Raw genomic sequence first — 14,358 nt, 5'->3', positions numbered from 1 at the left:
ACTTGACTTTTTTTTTCGCATTCACGCTCTCTGTGCTTTTTTGTTTGCCAACAGTTTTCGGATGCACATCCGCGGGATATCGAGGAGTTGTGGGGCACTTTGTGCCAGTTCTGGCCCAACAATCTGAAGGTCATATTGCGCTACCTGGTCATCATGAGCGGCATGGCGCCCACCGAGCTATTACCCTATGTAAGTCAAGTGTATACAGGTTGATTACTTGCTTCGTTACATTTCTTTCTTGTGTCTTTGCAGGCCAAGCGAGTGGCACTTTATTTGGCACGCAGCTGTCCGGATCGTTTGCTGGACGAGCTCATGGCCGAACTACAAACAGTGGAGACACTCAACTGTCTCATTGAGCGCACCGAGACGCCTCCATTCTACAGATTGACAAGCATGCGAAAGGCATCCAGTCACAGTGCCGATGGTGAGTTGAGTTTGATTGCAGCATCAATTTAATTGACTTGACATCCAACTCTTCTTGCATTGATTGACAGGTCAAGCGGTGGGCGGCATTAATGATTCGCGCACACAAGATCTGACCGTGGAGAAGGGCACCATTCACACGAAACGACATAGCGGCGAGGACCCCATTAAAATAGGGTAGGTTTCTCGAGCTGTATGACGATTAATTCAGTGCATTGCTAGCCATGTTGTGGAAGAGAGAGCCACATCGGCTCTTGTTCAGCTTTACCATTTGTTTGACGGCTTGTTAAAACAGGGAGTTGTATTAGACTATAAGAGCTTTAGATGCAAACTTAGTAAGCAATATCGATCTCTTTACGAGTACATTAAGTATTCGCCACTTTGTCAATCTTTTTTTGTTAAACAATTTCATCATGTTGGCACATAAAAAGATGTCAAACACAATTTGAGATATTAGTCTAACAAACTTTTCCAATTGCCTCCAATGCTGTAAACTTTATTTAAACTATGAAAAAACTATTCGCTATGAAACTTAGGTATTGACGCTTACGTTGCTTTCGCAGCTAAATTTTTTTATTTTTTCGATTTATTTTTTATGCAAAAGAGTTTTGTAAATATGAATAACATTTTTACACAACGTTTAAGATACATATATTTACCATTTTATTCGCCTATTAATTATAATGAAAGAGTTACGTGACACAAAGAAATGCTTTTAATGAAGTCTAAGTGAAATTATCAGTCCTAAAAATTTAAAATGTTGGCTTTTTCATTATTTGACACAAAAAGAACTCCATACTTCTGTAATCTTTACACATATAGAATAGGAAAAATAGAGTGTAATGTTTAAGTCAGCGGACCTAATGTTTAGGCTCTCCATGCTTAACTTAAAAGTTGTTCAAGCAAGATTTCAATACTTCTCAAATTACTTACATTTGTCACTCACAGACAAGTATATTCTTTACTTATATAATTTGCATTTCCTTTTTTTTAGCACCTGCAAGTCGGACAGCGGCATTCGTGCCTACACCCAGGCAGCTGCAGCTGCTGCCGCTGCCGCTGTCACGCCCATTGCGGGCGGAAGTCGACCACCTCGTGGCGCAGACAAAATACGTGCCGCATCGGGACCATCGATATTGCCACGTCCGGAGGATATACTCATCAATGACCCCGAGTTGCGTCAGGAGGAGAACGTGGAGTTGCGCAATGCATCCGAGGCACCGACGAATGCCCATCCACATCCGTTGCCCATGCCCGAATACGGTGGCTACTTTGCACCCCTCACGGAATTTCTGCCGGATGTCAGTTTGCCCATCAGCGGATTTCATCGGTAAGTGAATGACCTTAAATATCGTTTCTGCAATTGTTTATTATGCTTTGATTTGCGTGGGTTAAAGGTAGTAGTAATCCACACCAGACTGCTGGTATATCCAATCGATGTGAGCACTCACACGAGTGAATACAGCCGGCAAACCGCGAGTGCATTGTGGAGATCCAAATGCCGTAACGCCAACCAAAGTGGGATTATTGTGGGTAACCAAGGGACCGCCAGAATCACCTTGACAAGTGGATCGGCCACCAGGTGTGCTTATGCAGATTGTGCCATCGACCGCTTCCTTGAAGGTTCAGCGGCATTCGGTACTCGGTATGGTCTGAGCATCGATGCACTGCAGCGAGTCGGCAATTTTGCCATCAGCCTGTCCTCCCCAGCCGCAGGCAACAGCTCCCACATTCTCGAAACGATCCTGTTTGCGATTGAAGCTCGGCAATTGAATGCGATTGATCCGATTGCTAAAGTTCACGTGGGGCGTGCGAATCAAGGCGATGTCATAGCCGGGGGCAGGATAAAGATGATGCCGTATGAAATCGCTGCGTTGCACTCGATGTGTGATCTGCCCTTGCCATAAGTTATTCGATCCGTAATAGACGTCCACATACGGTACAGTAGTAAGGCAATGCGCTGCTGTCAGCACCCAAGTGTTGGCAATGATGGAACCACCGCACAATCCAACGCCGTTGCTGCCTGGTGTCCGAAGCGCAATGCTGACAATGTAGGGAGCTTTGCCATCGGGAGCTGCATAGCCATTGGTTATAATGCTATCCGGTTGTTCCTTATGGGGTAAAATCGTCGATTCGTTTATACTTGCCAAGGCAAAGGCAAGAGAGCATAAGATCAACAGCAACTTCATGTTGAGGCTATAAGGATGACTTTGTATAGCGAAAGTTGTCAGCTTATATAGCAATAAATCCCTAGAAGGAAATTACCTAATACATTAGGTAATGCGATAGATTGATTGTTAATGATTTTTTACATTAGCTATGTAAATCGAGACTTGCACGTGCGGTACTTAAAGTCATTATTTTACTAGTATATTACTATGAGTATACACCTTCGAATTTTCGATAGAATTTGCATTACGACATGATTACAATTTTCCTTATTAGTGTTCTTGTTGCAGCTCAAATTTTCGTAGAACATGATAAAAAAATTTCTTTATTATTTTAAATATTGTTTGCATTATTCTTTTATTTCTCTCAGGACTTCTTAGGCAACCCTTCAAAATTAACACCCAAATAAAAATATCATTGGAATACAATTCTTTTCAGAATTCTCTTCAGCATTTCAGAAGTTTATTTTTATTTTAATATTAAAATTTTTTGGGCAGCGACGTCATCCAGTTCCTCTAAACAGTAGAGATTTTTGATTTCACTGATTTGACTAAGATTCATAATAACCAAACTACCAAAATAGAAGCACTAGAGCAATCTTTTGACAGCCAATTTCTGAATCTTTGAATATATATTGTAATTGAGCATCGAAAAAAACTACTATGAAACCCAAAAATAACTTCAAAGTATTTGTTGTTTGCATGCATTTTTATTGTATTATCAATTCATTGAGAAGCCTTAATAATATGCAACACCAGAGTGTTGACGTATCCAATCCAAGTGGGCTGAGACACGTGTGAATCCAGCCGGGGCGCCAGTTGTGCAACTTGAGGCTAATCCGAATGATGTGATGCCAACCAATATGGGATTGTCGTGAGTAACCAAAGGTCCACCAGAGTCGCCACCACAAGTGGATCTGCCACCTGGAGTCCTCATGCACAAAATACCAAACGGAATGTTGCCGTAGGTTCTCGAGCATTCCTGGTTGCTCATGATTTGTTGATCGACACATTGCAGCCAATCAGCAATTTGACCGTTGGCCTGTCCTCCCCAGCCACAGGCCACTGCCCACCAGTTAACAAATCCTTCATTTCTTTGGTTGAAAGTCGGCAGACGAACTCGGTTTACTCTGTCGTTGAAGTTGACATGAGGTGTGCGGATCAGACCGATGTCATTGCCATTGGTGTTGGGCCAGAGATGGTGCTTAATAAAATTGTTGCTGCGGACTACATGATTGTATTGACCATTCCATCGCCAGTTCGATCCATAATGAATTTCCACGTAGTTTTTGTTATGGATGCAATGGGCAGCAGTCAGCACCCAATTGTGAGCTATGATCGATCCACCGCACAATGTCAGGGAATTGCTTCCGTCTCTTCTGAGATTAAGGCTCACGATGTAGGGTGCTTTGCCCTCGTAAGCAGGATAACCATTGGTAATGATAGTATCCGGGATGAGATCGGGCAACTCGGTCGTTGCATTATCACTTGCAACGCAAAAAACAAAGGAGCATGCCAAAGGCAATATAACTGCAAACAGTTTCATGGTGAAGACTAAACTAAAATATTAGATGCTGTTGTGTGGTTTTTATACACAAGTTCCTGGATGAAACTAATGACCGTTTTCTTATCAAAAGTGCTAAACTCATTAAAGTTCAAAGACCGATTACTCTTTAAAGTTTAGGCATTAGCTATGCATATTTTAGTTGACAATTTACGACTTAGTGTTTATTTGTTGGTTACTTAAACATTTTCTTCATTTTATACCCTTAACTTACAGCTTCGCAACTAGAATGAGCAAATTAAACATTACATTTTTAATGCACTTTTCAAATAACTTATGAAAATTCAAAAGTGACTTTCGGGAAGGTTTGCTTCCAATTTTAATAAAACTGGATTCTCTAAACCGATGAGAACAAGTAAGAAGAATAAGAATAAGAACAACAGAAGCGGTATTATTTTTAAAATAAATGAAGTTAATATACCAAAAAAAAAATTTTTTTTTATATGCCGAAAGTTATATTTGGTATGTCGTTATACCACTACGTCTACATTCCAAACATAGAATACTGAATATACCACATCATCAACCAAAGCATTTCAGAGATGTATTTTTGCCCTATAAAATTATTTGTTCGATAAATCGATATGAAAGTTAAATATCAGTAATATTATTTTCCCAAACGTAATTATAAATTCAATAGAATAATTAAGTTCTATTGGAATTTAACATAACTTCAAAAATTGTTTCAAAGCAAGAATATTTATTGTATTTTCAATATATGGAGGTATTTTTTTTTAGTAGTAAGCAACTCCAGAATGTTGACGGATCCAATCCAAATGGGCTGTGACTCTTGTGAATCCAGCGGGAGCACCAGAAGTGCAACCTGCACCCGGGAAAAACGAGGCGACACCCACCAATATGGGATTGTCATTGGTTATAACTAAAGGACTGCCAGAGTCGCCACCACAAGTGGATCTACCACCTGGAGTCCTCAAGCACAAAACGCCAATGGGAATGTCCCAATAGGTTCTCGAACATTCATGGTTGCTCATGATCGTCTCATCGATGCACTGTAGCCAATCTGCTAGCTGGCCATCCGCCTGTCTTCCCCAGCCACAGGCCAGAGCCCACCAGTTCTCCATTAGATCATTCCTTTGACTCAAAAGCGGCAGGCGAATTCTGTTTACTCTGTCGTTGAAGTTCACATGAGGTGTGCGGATTAGACCAATGTCATTGCCTTGAATATGGGGCCATTGAGGATGTCGAACGAAGTTGTTGTGGCGGACTACAAGATTGTATTGACCATTCCATCGCCAGTTCGATCCATAATGAATTTCCACGTAGTGTTTGTCATGGATGCAATGGGCAGCTGTAAGCACCCAATTGTTTGCTATGATCGAACCACTGCACAATGTAAGGGCATTGTTTCCATCTCTTCTGAAATTAAGGCTCACGATGTAGGGCGCTTTGCCCTCGTAAGCAGGATAACCATTGGTAATGATAGTATCCGGAACGAGATCATGCAACACTGCCGTTGCATTATCATTTGCAAAGGCATAACCAAAGAAGCATATCAAAGGCAATAGAACTGCAAACAGTTTCATGGTTAAGACTAAACTGAAATATTAGCTGCCATTGTGTGGTTTTTATATAAAAGTTGCTGGACTAATAATTGGTTTCTTATCTAAATTGCTAAACTCATTACAGTTTGAAGACCGATTACTATTGAGATTATTGAAGCCTTAATATCGACAATATTAGGAGGACATTAGTTATGCAAAATTTTAGATGACAATTTTGTATTTAGTTGTTGGTTAATGAACATTTTCTTCATTTTATTCCCTCAGCTTACAATTAAAATGTCAAAAATAACTGATTAATTGATTTCCATTTTCTCAACTTTGGTGACAAGCTCTTATGGAGAAGCGAACGTTACTGTTGGGAAGGTTTGCGAGCAATTTTAATAAGACATGATTCTCTAAACTGATAAGAACAAGTAAAAAAGGATCGCTACTCAATTTCAACAGAAGCAAACTCAATCAAAAATGTACCTAAAAAATATACCAAAGTTACTGAAATATAACGAAATCTTTATTTGGTATATCTATGTTACTACTTTCCATATATACCATAGCTTACAAAATATACTATAAACTATAATATATCAAAGTAGCGTTTTTGCCATATAAAGTTATTTCCTCAATAACTTTGCTATAAAAGTGAAATTCAATTCACAAACATAAATATTCAACACAAATTCCATTGAAAATTAATATAACTTCAAAAATTGTTTCATAGCAGGAATATTAATTATTTTTTCAACTCATAGTGGTATTTGTTTTTTTAATAGTAAGCAACTCCAGAATGTTGACGAATCCAATCCAAGTGGGCTGTCACTCTTGTGAATCCAGCGGGGGAGCCCGAAGTGCAACCTGCACTCGAAACAAACGAGGTGACACCCACCAATATGGGATTGTCATGGGTAACCAAAGGACCGCCAGAGTCGCCACCACATGTAGATTTACCAACTGGAGTCCTTATGCACAAAATGCCAATGGGAATGTTGCCATATGACCTGGAGCATTCTTGGTTGCTCATGATTTGCAGATCGGCGCACTGCAACCAATCAGCAATTTGACCATTGGCCTGTCCTCCCCAGCCACAGGTTACAGCCCACCAGTTCTCGAATAGTTCATTCCTTTGGTTGAAGGTCGGCAAACGCACCCTATTCACTCTGTCAGTGAAGTCGACGTGAGGTGTGCGGATCAGAGCGACGTCATTGCCATTGGTATTGGGCCAGAGATGGTGCTGAATGAAGTTGTTGCTGCGGACTCTGTGATTGTATTGACCATTCCATCGCCAGTTGGATCCATAATGAATATCCACGTAGTGCTTGTCATTAGTACAATGTGCAGCTGTCAGCACCCAATTGTGGGCTATGATCGATCCACCGCACAAAGTTAGGCCATTGCTGTCGTCTCTTCTCAGATTGAGACTGACAATGTAGGGAGCCTTGCCCTCGTATGCAGGATAACCATGGGTGATGATGGTATCAGGCTCGAGGTCGGGATCAAAATCTTCATCATGTGGCAAAATTGTCGTGTCGTTCTCACTTTCCAAAGCAAATGCATAGCAAAATGCCAAAGGCAAAAGTAATAGAAACTGTTTCATCATTGAAACTCAACTTAAATCTCAATGCAAGAAGTTTGCGTTTATATAGTTTGTGGCTTAAACTAAATGTCACGTGTTTATCGTAGGTGGCAAAACCATTAAAGTTAGCTGGCTGATTACTAATGCGATTAGTTAACTGAATATCTTATTCATTAGTAGAACATTAGCTATGCAAATTCTGGTTGTTAAACTATAGCTGACGTACTTAAACTTAAATATTTTCTTGTCATTTTCGCAATTCTAATAGTTTTCTGCTGGAGCTTTGTAAAAGTTGTAGTCATGAGTTGAAGAAGGATTTCGTTGCAAATAATAAAATATATAGCTCTTATTAGCCATAAAAAACGCTTCTAATGCTATTCTCGTACACAAAACAAATTTTATTGTTATTTAAGAAATTATTTTATTCGTATTCAGTCCGTTTATAAGACCTGATCAAAATGGTAAACTGAACTCTCTTTCCCGAATATTCACAAAACTGTCAGGAAAAATATATTTTCACAGTTTTATTATATTCTTAAATCATTGATTATTAATAGTAAGCAACACCAGTATGTTGACGTATCCAATACAAGTGCGAGAAGACGCGTGTGAATCTGGCATTAGTTCCTGTAGTACAGAGATTATTAAAGTCAGCCAATATGATGCCTTCCAATATTGGAGAGTTAGTTTTCCTAACCAATGGACCTCCAGATTTTCCACTACAATAGTTTTCGCCATCAGAAGTTTTTCGGCACATTAACACGTCGTAGGGAATGGGACGATATGTGCTTGAGCACTTATACTCAGCGCACAGGAGATCGTCGTTGGCTTGCCCTCCCCAGCCACAGGCCATACCGAACCATTTCACTAACTCGTTTTCCCTTTGATTCAATGACGGCAATCGCACCTTGTTAACTCTGCTATTAAAGTAGACATAAGGCGTACGGATTAGCCCAATGTCGGTGCCATTGGTGTTGGGCCAGAGTTGGTGCTGAATAAAGTTGTTGCTATGGACTCTGTGTATGAACTGATCATTCGGTCGCCAGTTAGAACCATAATAAATCTGCACGCTGTTTTGGTAGTGGAGACATTGGGCAGTAGTCACCACCCAATTGTTGTCTATTATAGATCCTTCGCACAATGTTATTGTTAGGCCATTGTTTCCATCTTTTCTGAAATACAGACTCACAATGTGGCGAATTTCGATATCGTAATCGGGATAAACGATATTATTTGATAAGACTACCGTCTTATTTGCACTTGCAAAAACAAAGCTTAATGTCAAAGACCAAAGAACTGTAAACAGTTTCATGGTTTAAAATTCACTGGAACCTTTAATACAACTGCGCTTATATATATACTAGTTAATGGTCACGTGTTTACTGAATTTGGGGAAGCCGTTTAAGGTACAAACTATGATAAGAGTCGACGACTTATCTTATGCATTAATAAGACATTAGCTAAGCAATTGGCAGTCGAAGATTGAAGGTTAATTTATGGTAATGTTTGTGCGATTATCCTTTAACATTGCAAGTTTTCTTTCCTTTTCAATCATTCTAAAATTTAAAATCTAAAAAATTAATTTATTTCCAATAAAAGGGAATGAAAACTGATAATCACATAAATCCATGGCTGCAAAACAGCTGTCAACAGTTTTTAACGTCTAAAGCAAAGTTTATATAATTCGTAAATTTTAACTTCTACAGTAACCTATCTCAATATTAAAACAACAAAAGTCTTAAAGATTCCAGTTTCCATTCGCTTTTAGTAACAACAGTTTAATTTGATTTGCATGCATTTAATTTAAAATCAAAGAGCCATTCTGAGGATTCTTAGTAATATGCCACCCCAGATTTGTCTCGTATCCATTCGAGGTGGGAGGTCACACGTGTGAAGCCTGCGGGATGTCCTCCTGTGCAGGAACCAGCGGCGCCGAATGATGTGATGCCAACCAAAACGGGGACTGTCGTGGGTGACCAAAGGTCCACCAGAATCACCGCCACACGGTGATGTACCACCCGTGGTCCTTGTGATCCATAGGTGCGACGACATTCGTCATTGCTTATGATCTGCACATCGATGCACTGCAACCAGTCGGCAAGTTGTCCATTCGCCATTCCTCCCCAGCCACAGGCCACAGCCCACCAGTTCACGAAGCGTTCGTTGCGTTGACTGAACTTGGGTAGATTGACCTTATTCACCCTCGAGTGGAAGTCGACGTGAGGAGTGCGTATAAGACCAATATCAAATCGCGAATTCTCGTGTAGAATTAAGTTGGGCTTATAGACCTTGTGATTGTATTGACCATTCCAGGCTCGATTAGAACCGTAATGTACTTCCGCGAAGTCAGCTTCTGCGATGCAATGTCGGGCAGTCAGCACCCAGTTGTGTGCTATGATAGTGCCAGCGCCCACCCAGCGTCCGTTATTATTATTCTTGCCCATCCTTAGACCCACAATAGCCATTTGTTATAATGTTCTCGAACTTTAACTCCTCTTCCTCCAAGGCAGTCTGATTGTCAGCTGCAACTGCAACTGCAGACACAGCAAGAATCGTTAGCAGCGAGTACATTGTGGGGAAATTAACTGTAAAGAGACTAGTTATTGATGGTGCTTATATAGGGATTTACTTGGATGTAAGTAACTTACTTAAGTATCATAAAGTACCTTAATGATTTCGGTCATTAGTTATCTAAATTGTCGAAATTAAGAAGTAAAAGAGTCTTGGCCCAACATTTGTTGTATTTTTTTTTTAATGAAATTCGAAACATTGAAGAGATGAAAAACCTCGAAAACCTTTTAATGATCAACTTCTATTATACACTCTTAAAAATTGAAGAAATAATCTGTGATCATTGAGAGACTGGAAAGTTCGTATTAATAATAGGCAACACCAGTACGTTGACGTATCCATTCCAAGTGAGCGGTGATGCGTGTGAACCGCGTAAGAGTCTCTTCAATACAGAACTTAGTAAAATTAGCCAATATGATGCCTTCCAATATTGGAGGGTTAGTTTTCCCTAAGTAATGGGCCACCAGACTTGCCACCACAAGTGATACTGCCTTCTGAAGTGCTCCGGCATAATAACTCGTCATAGAGAAAGTTAAGATATATACTTGGACACTTGTACTCGACGCACTGCTGCTGGCCATTGGGCTGTCCTCCGTAGCCGCAGGCCACAGCTGACCAATACATGAATTGCTCTTGACGTTGACTTAATGATGGTAGTCGCACCTTGTTTACTTTGTTATTAAAGTCGACATGAGGCGTCCGGATTAAGCCAATGTCGCTGCCATTGTTATACGAGTATTGCCAACGAGGATGCTGAATGAAGTTGTTGCTACGGACTCTGTGTATGAACTGATAATTCCATCGCCAGTTCAAGCCATAATAAATCTCCACGCTGTCTTGGTTATGCAGACATTGGGTAGTTGTCAGCACCCAATTGTTAGCTATAATGGATCCTTCGCACAAAGTTTGGGCATTGATTCCGTCTCTTCTGAAATAAAGACTCACAATGTAGGAACCTTTGGTTTCAAATTCATAACCATTGGTGTTATTAGGCTCTACGAGATCTGATGAGACTATCGTCTTATTTGCACTTCCAAAAGCAAAGCTTATTGTTAAAGACGAAAGAACTATAAACAGTTTCATGGTTGAAATGTCACTGGAACTTTTAATGCAACAGCGCTTATATATATAGTTACTGGTCACGTGTTTACTGAAGTTGAGGAAGCTATTCAAGGTATAAACTAACTGATAAGAGACGAGGACTTATCTTATGCATTAATAAGACATTAGCTAAGTAATTGACAGTCGATGATTGAAGGTTAATTTATGGTACAGTTTGTGCGATCATCCTTTAACATTGCAAGTTTTCTTTCCTTTTTAATCACGCTAAACTTTAAAATCTAATAATTATTTATATTGTCCAATCAAAGGGAATGAAAACTGATAACCACATAAATTCATGGCTGCAAAACTGCTATCAACAGTTTTCAACGTCTAAAGCAAAGTTTAGATAATTCGAAAATTTTAACTTCTCAATATTATTTCTAACGAAAGCCTTAAAGATTCTAACATTAATCCGCTTTAAGTAACAACAGTTTAATTTTATTTGCATGCATTTCATTTGAAATCAATATTTAAAATCAAAGAGCGAGCCATTCTGACGATTCCTAGTAATATGCCACCCCAGACTTGTCTCGTATCCATTCGATGTGGGAGCTCACACGTGTGAAGCCTGCGGGATGTCCTCCTGTGCAGGGACCAGCGGCGCCGAATGATGTGATGCCAACCAAAACGGGACTGTCGTGGGTGACCAAAGGTCCACCAGAATCACCGCCACACGGTGATGTACCACCCGTGGTCCTTGTGCACAATATTTCATCGAGCAAGCCTGATCCAAAGGTGCGACGACATTCGTCATTGCTTATGATCTGCACATCGATGCACTGCAACCAGTCGGCAAGTTGTCCATTCGCCATTCCTCCCCAGCCACAGGCCACAGCCCAAGAGTTCTCGAATTGTTCGTTGCGTTGACTTATCTTGGGTAGATTAACCTTATTCACCCTCGAGTGGAAGTCAACGTGGGGAGTGCGTATGAGACCGATATCAAATCGCGAATTCTCGTGTAGAATGAAGTTGGGCTTATAGACCTTGTGATTGTATTGGCCATTCCAGGCCCGATTAGAACCGTAATGTATTTCCGCAAAGTCAGCTTCTGCGATGCAGTGGGCGGCAGTCAGCACCCAGTTATGTGCAATGATAGTGCCAGCGCCTAGCCAGTCTCCGTTCTCATTATTCTTGCCCATCTTTAGACCCACAATGTACGGTGCCTTGCCCTCGTAGGCTGGACAGCCATTGGTTATAATGTTCTCAAACTTTAACTCCTCTTCCTCCAAGGCAGTCTGATTGTCAGCTGCAACTGCAACTGCAGACACAGCAAGAATCGTTAGCAGCGCGTACATTGTGGGGAAATTAACTGTAGAGACCAGTTCTTGGTGGTGCTTATATAGGGATTTAACGGTTGTAATTAACTTACTTAAGTATCATAAAGTACCTTAATGATTTCGGTCATTAGTTATCTAACTTGTTGAAATTAAGAAGTAAAGAGTCTTGGCACAACATTTGTTGCATTTTTTTTAATTAAAATTCGAAATTTTGAGGAGAAAAAGATTTTTGTTTTTCAAGTCAACTGAAATGGCTTATTTCATAAAAAATGTTCAACCATTTTCCTTTCCAAGCGTAAAAGTTGTCTATATCTTGTCTTATCTAATAAAATTGTATAATAATTTATGAAAGGAAATAAACATTACTGTTATGGCGCTCTACGAGATATGATGAGTTCTTATTGATACTTGCAAAAGTAAAGCTTATTGCCAAAGGCAAAAAAACTATAAACACTTTCATGTCTAAAATTTAACTAAAACTCCAAATGCCCCTGCACTATATTTGTAGTTACTCATCACGTGTTTATTGAAGTTGTGGAAGCTATTCAAGGTACAAATCAAATAAGAGACGAGGACATATCTTATGCATTAATAAGACATTAGCTATGCAAATCACAGTCGATGATTAAAGATTAATTTGTAATGCAGTTTGTGCGAACATTCTCAGAGATTGCAAGTTCTTCCCTTTTTCTTCACTCTACAATTTAAATTTCAATAATTATTTATATTGTCCTTTTATTAAATATAACCTATCTCAGCAGTATTTATTACTTTTATAAGTCCCAACATTTCCATTTTGATCCGCGTTTAGTAACAACAGTTTAATTTGATGTGCATGCATTTAATTTGAAATCAATATTTAAAATCAAAGAGAGATTCTTAGTAGTATGCCACCCCAGATTTGTCTCGTATCCATTCGAGGTGGGAGGTCACACGTACGAAGCCATCGGGATGTCCGGCATCACAGGGTCCAGCCACGCCGAATGCTGTGATGCCGACCACAATGGGATTGTCGTGGGTGACCAAAGGTCCACCAGAATCACCGCCACACGTGGCCCTGCCACCCGTGGTCCTTGTGCACAATACCTGGTCGAGCAAGCCTGATCCATAGGTGCGACGACATTCGTCATTGCTTATGATCTGCACATCGATGCACTGCAACCAGTCGGCAAGTTGTCCATTCGCCATTCCTCCCCAGCCACAGGCCACAGCCCACCAGTTCACGAAGCGTTCGTTGCGTTGACTGAACTTGGGTAGATTGACCTTATTCACCCTCGAGTGGAAGTCGACGTGAGGAGTGCGTATAAGACCAATATCAAATCGCGAATTCTCGTGTAGAATTAAGTTGGGCTTATAGACCTTGTGATTGTATTGACCATTCCAGGCTCGATTAGAACCGTAATGTACTTCCGCGAAGTCAGCTTCTGCGATGCAATGTCGGGCAGTCAGCACCCAGTTGTGTGCTATGATAGTGCCAGCGCCCACCCAGCGTCCGTTATTATTATTCTTGCCCATCCTTAGACCCACAATGTACGGTGCCTTGCCCTCGTAGGCTGGATAGCCATTGGTTATAATGTTCTCCACTTTTAACTCCTCTTCCTCCAAGGCAGTCTGATTGTCAGCTGCAACTGCAACTGCAGCCACAGCAAAAATCGTTAGCAGCGCGTACATTGTGGGGAAATTAACTGTAGAGAGTTTAGTTATTGGTGGTGCTTATATAGGGATTTAAACGGTTGTAATTAACTTACTTAAGTATCATAAAGTACCTTAATGATTTCGGTCATTAGTTATCTAAATTGTTGAAATTAGGAATTAAAAGAGACTTGGCCCAACATACCATACATGTGTTGTACTCTTTTACTGATATTTCAAACTTTGAAGAAGAGAACAAAATTGCTGTTTTTCAAGTCAACTTAAATTCATAAAAAAAAGTGCAACTATTTTACTTTTCAAGTTGTCTATATTCTTAATTTAGAATGTACCGAGTAATGAAATTAAAATAGCAATTAAAATATTCCCTCTTTTAAAATATTATAATAATTCATTGAATTGCAAGTTTCAATGAATTTGTCAAACAAAATATAATTTCATGTTAGTGAATTTATTTACGTAGAACAAGATTTCTAGCAAGAATTAACAGAATATTTAAAAAAAGTACAAA

At 39.9% G+C, this 14,358-nt stretch overlaps 6 protein-coding genes and 1 pseudogene across 13 annotated transcripts in view; 1 reads left to right on the top strand and 6 right to left on the bottom strand.

Annotated features, from left to right (window-relative positions):
* The window catches only part of LOC132792412 (protein furry), a 70,969-nt gene that overhangs the window by 46,442 nt on the left and 10,169 nt on the right, over positions 1-14,358 (top strand). For all 8 annotated transcript variants that reach the window (XM_060801778.1, XM_060801782.1, XM_060801774.1 and 5 more), the window contains 4 exons: positions 55-189; positions 253-424; positions 495-600; positions 1,418-1,753. In XM_060801778.1, the coding sequence (XP_060657761.1) occupies positions 55-189; positions 253-424; positions 495-600; positions 1,418-1,753 (749 nt within the window). The remainder of the gene's footprint in view (positions 1-54; positions 190-252; positions 425-494; positions 601-1,417; positions 1,754-14,358) is intronic.
* Positions 3,289-4,146, bottom strand: LOC132790682 (serine protease 1-like). The gene has a single exon (XM_060799316.1). The coding sequence runs from the start codon at positions 4,135-4,137 to the stop codon at positions 3,331-3,333; it is 807 nt and encodes a 268-aa protein (XP_060655299.1). The 5' UTR covers positions 4,138-4,146; the 3' UTR covers positions 3,289-3,330.
* On the bottom strand, positions 4,851-5,701 carry LOC132790924 (serine protease 1-like). Its single transcript, XM_060799683.1, has one exon. The coding sequence runs from the start codon at positions 5,697-5,699 to the stop codon at positions 4,890-4,892; it is 810 nt and encodes a 269-aa protein (XP_060655666.1). The 5' UTR covers positions 5,700-5,701; the 3' UTR covers positions 4,851-4,889.
* On the bottom strand, positions 6,375-7,288 carry LOC132792909 (serine protease 1-like). Its single transcript, XM_060802447.1, has one exon. The coding sequence runs from the start codon at positions 7,267-7,269 to the stop codon at positions 6,439-6,441; it is 831 nt and encodes a 276-aa protein (XP_060658430.1). The 5' UTR covers positions 7,270-7,288; the 3' UTR covers positions 6,375-6,438.
* On the bottom strand, positions 9,063-9,725 carry LOC132790595 (serine protease 1-like; annotated as a pseudogene).
* Positions 11,337-12,237, bottom strand: LOC132790695 (serine protease 1-like). Its single transcript, XM_060799332.1, has one exon. The coding sequence runs from the start codon at positions 12,213-12,215 to the stop codon at positions 11,424-11,426; it is 792 nt and encodes a 263-aa protein (XP_060655315.1). The 5' UTR covers positions 12,216-12,237; the 3' UTR covers positions 11,337-11,423.
* Positions 13,001-13,880, bottom strand: LOC132790519 (serine protease 1-like). The gene has a single exon (XM_060799073.1). It carries the CDS (start codon positions 13,866-13,868, stop codon positions 13,077-13,079), a length of 792 nt encoding a protein of 263 aa, XP_060655056.1. The 5' UTR covers positions 13,869-13,880; the 3' UTR covers positions 13,001-13,076.

Source organism: Drosophila nasuta, chromosome 3, assembly GCF_023558535.2.
Source record: "Drosophila nasuta strain 15112-1781.00 chromosome 3, ASM2355853v1, whole genome shotgun sequence".
Taxonomy (NCBI): domain Eukaryota; kingdom Metazoa; phylum Arthropoda; class Insecta; order Diptera; family Drosophilidae; genus Drosophila; species Drosophila nasuta.
This window is presented reverse-complemented; position numbering and strand designations above follow the sequence as displayed.

Excerpts from the sequence above, each read along its gene's own strand:
- LOC132790682 (XM_060799316.1), bottom strand. The coding sequence starts at position 4,137 with ATGAAACTGTTTGCAGTTATATTGCCTTTGGCATGCTCCTTTGTTTTT.
- LOC132790924 (XM_060799683.1), bottom strand. The coding sequence starts at position 5,699 with ATGAAACTGTTTGCAGTTCTATTGCCTTTGATATGCTTCTTTGGTTAT.
- LOC132792909 (XM_060802447.1), bottom strand. The coding sequence starts at position 7,269 with ATGATGAAACAGTTTCTATTACTTTTGCCTTTGGCATTTTGCTATGCA.
- LOC132790695 (XM_060799332.1), bottom strand. The coding sequence starts at position 12,215 with ATGTACGCGCTGCTAACGATTCTTGCTGTGTCTGCAGTTGCAGTTGCA.
- LOC132790519 (XM_060799073.1), bottom strand. The coding sequence starts at position 13,868 with ATGTACGCGCTGCTAACGATTTTTGCTGTGGCTGCAGTTGCAGTTGCA.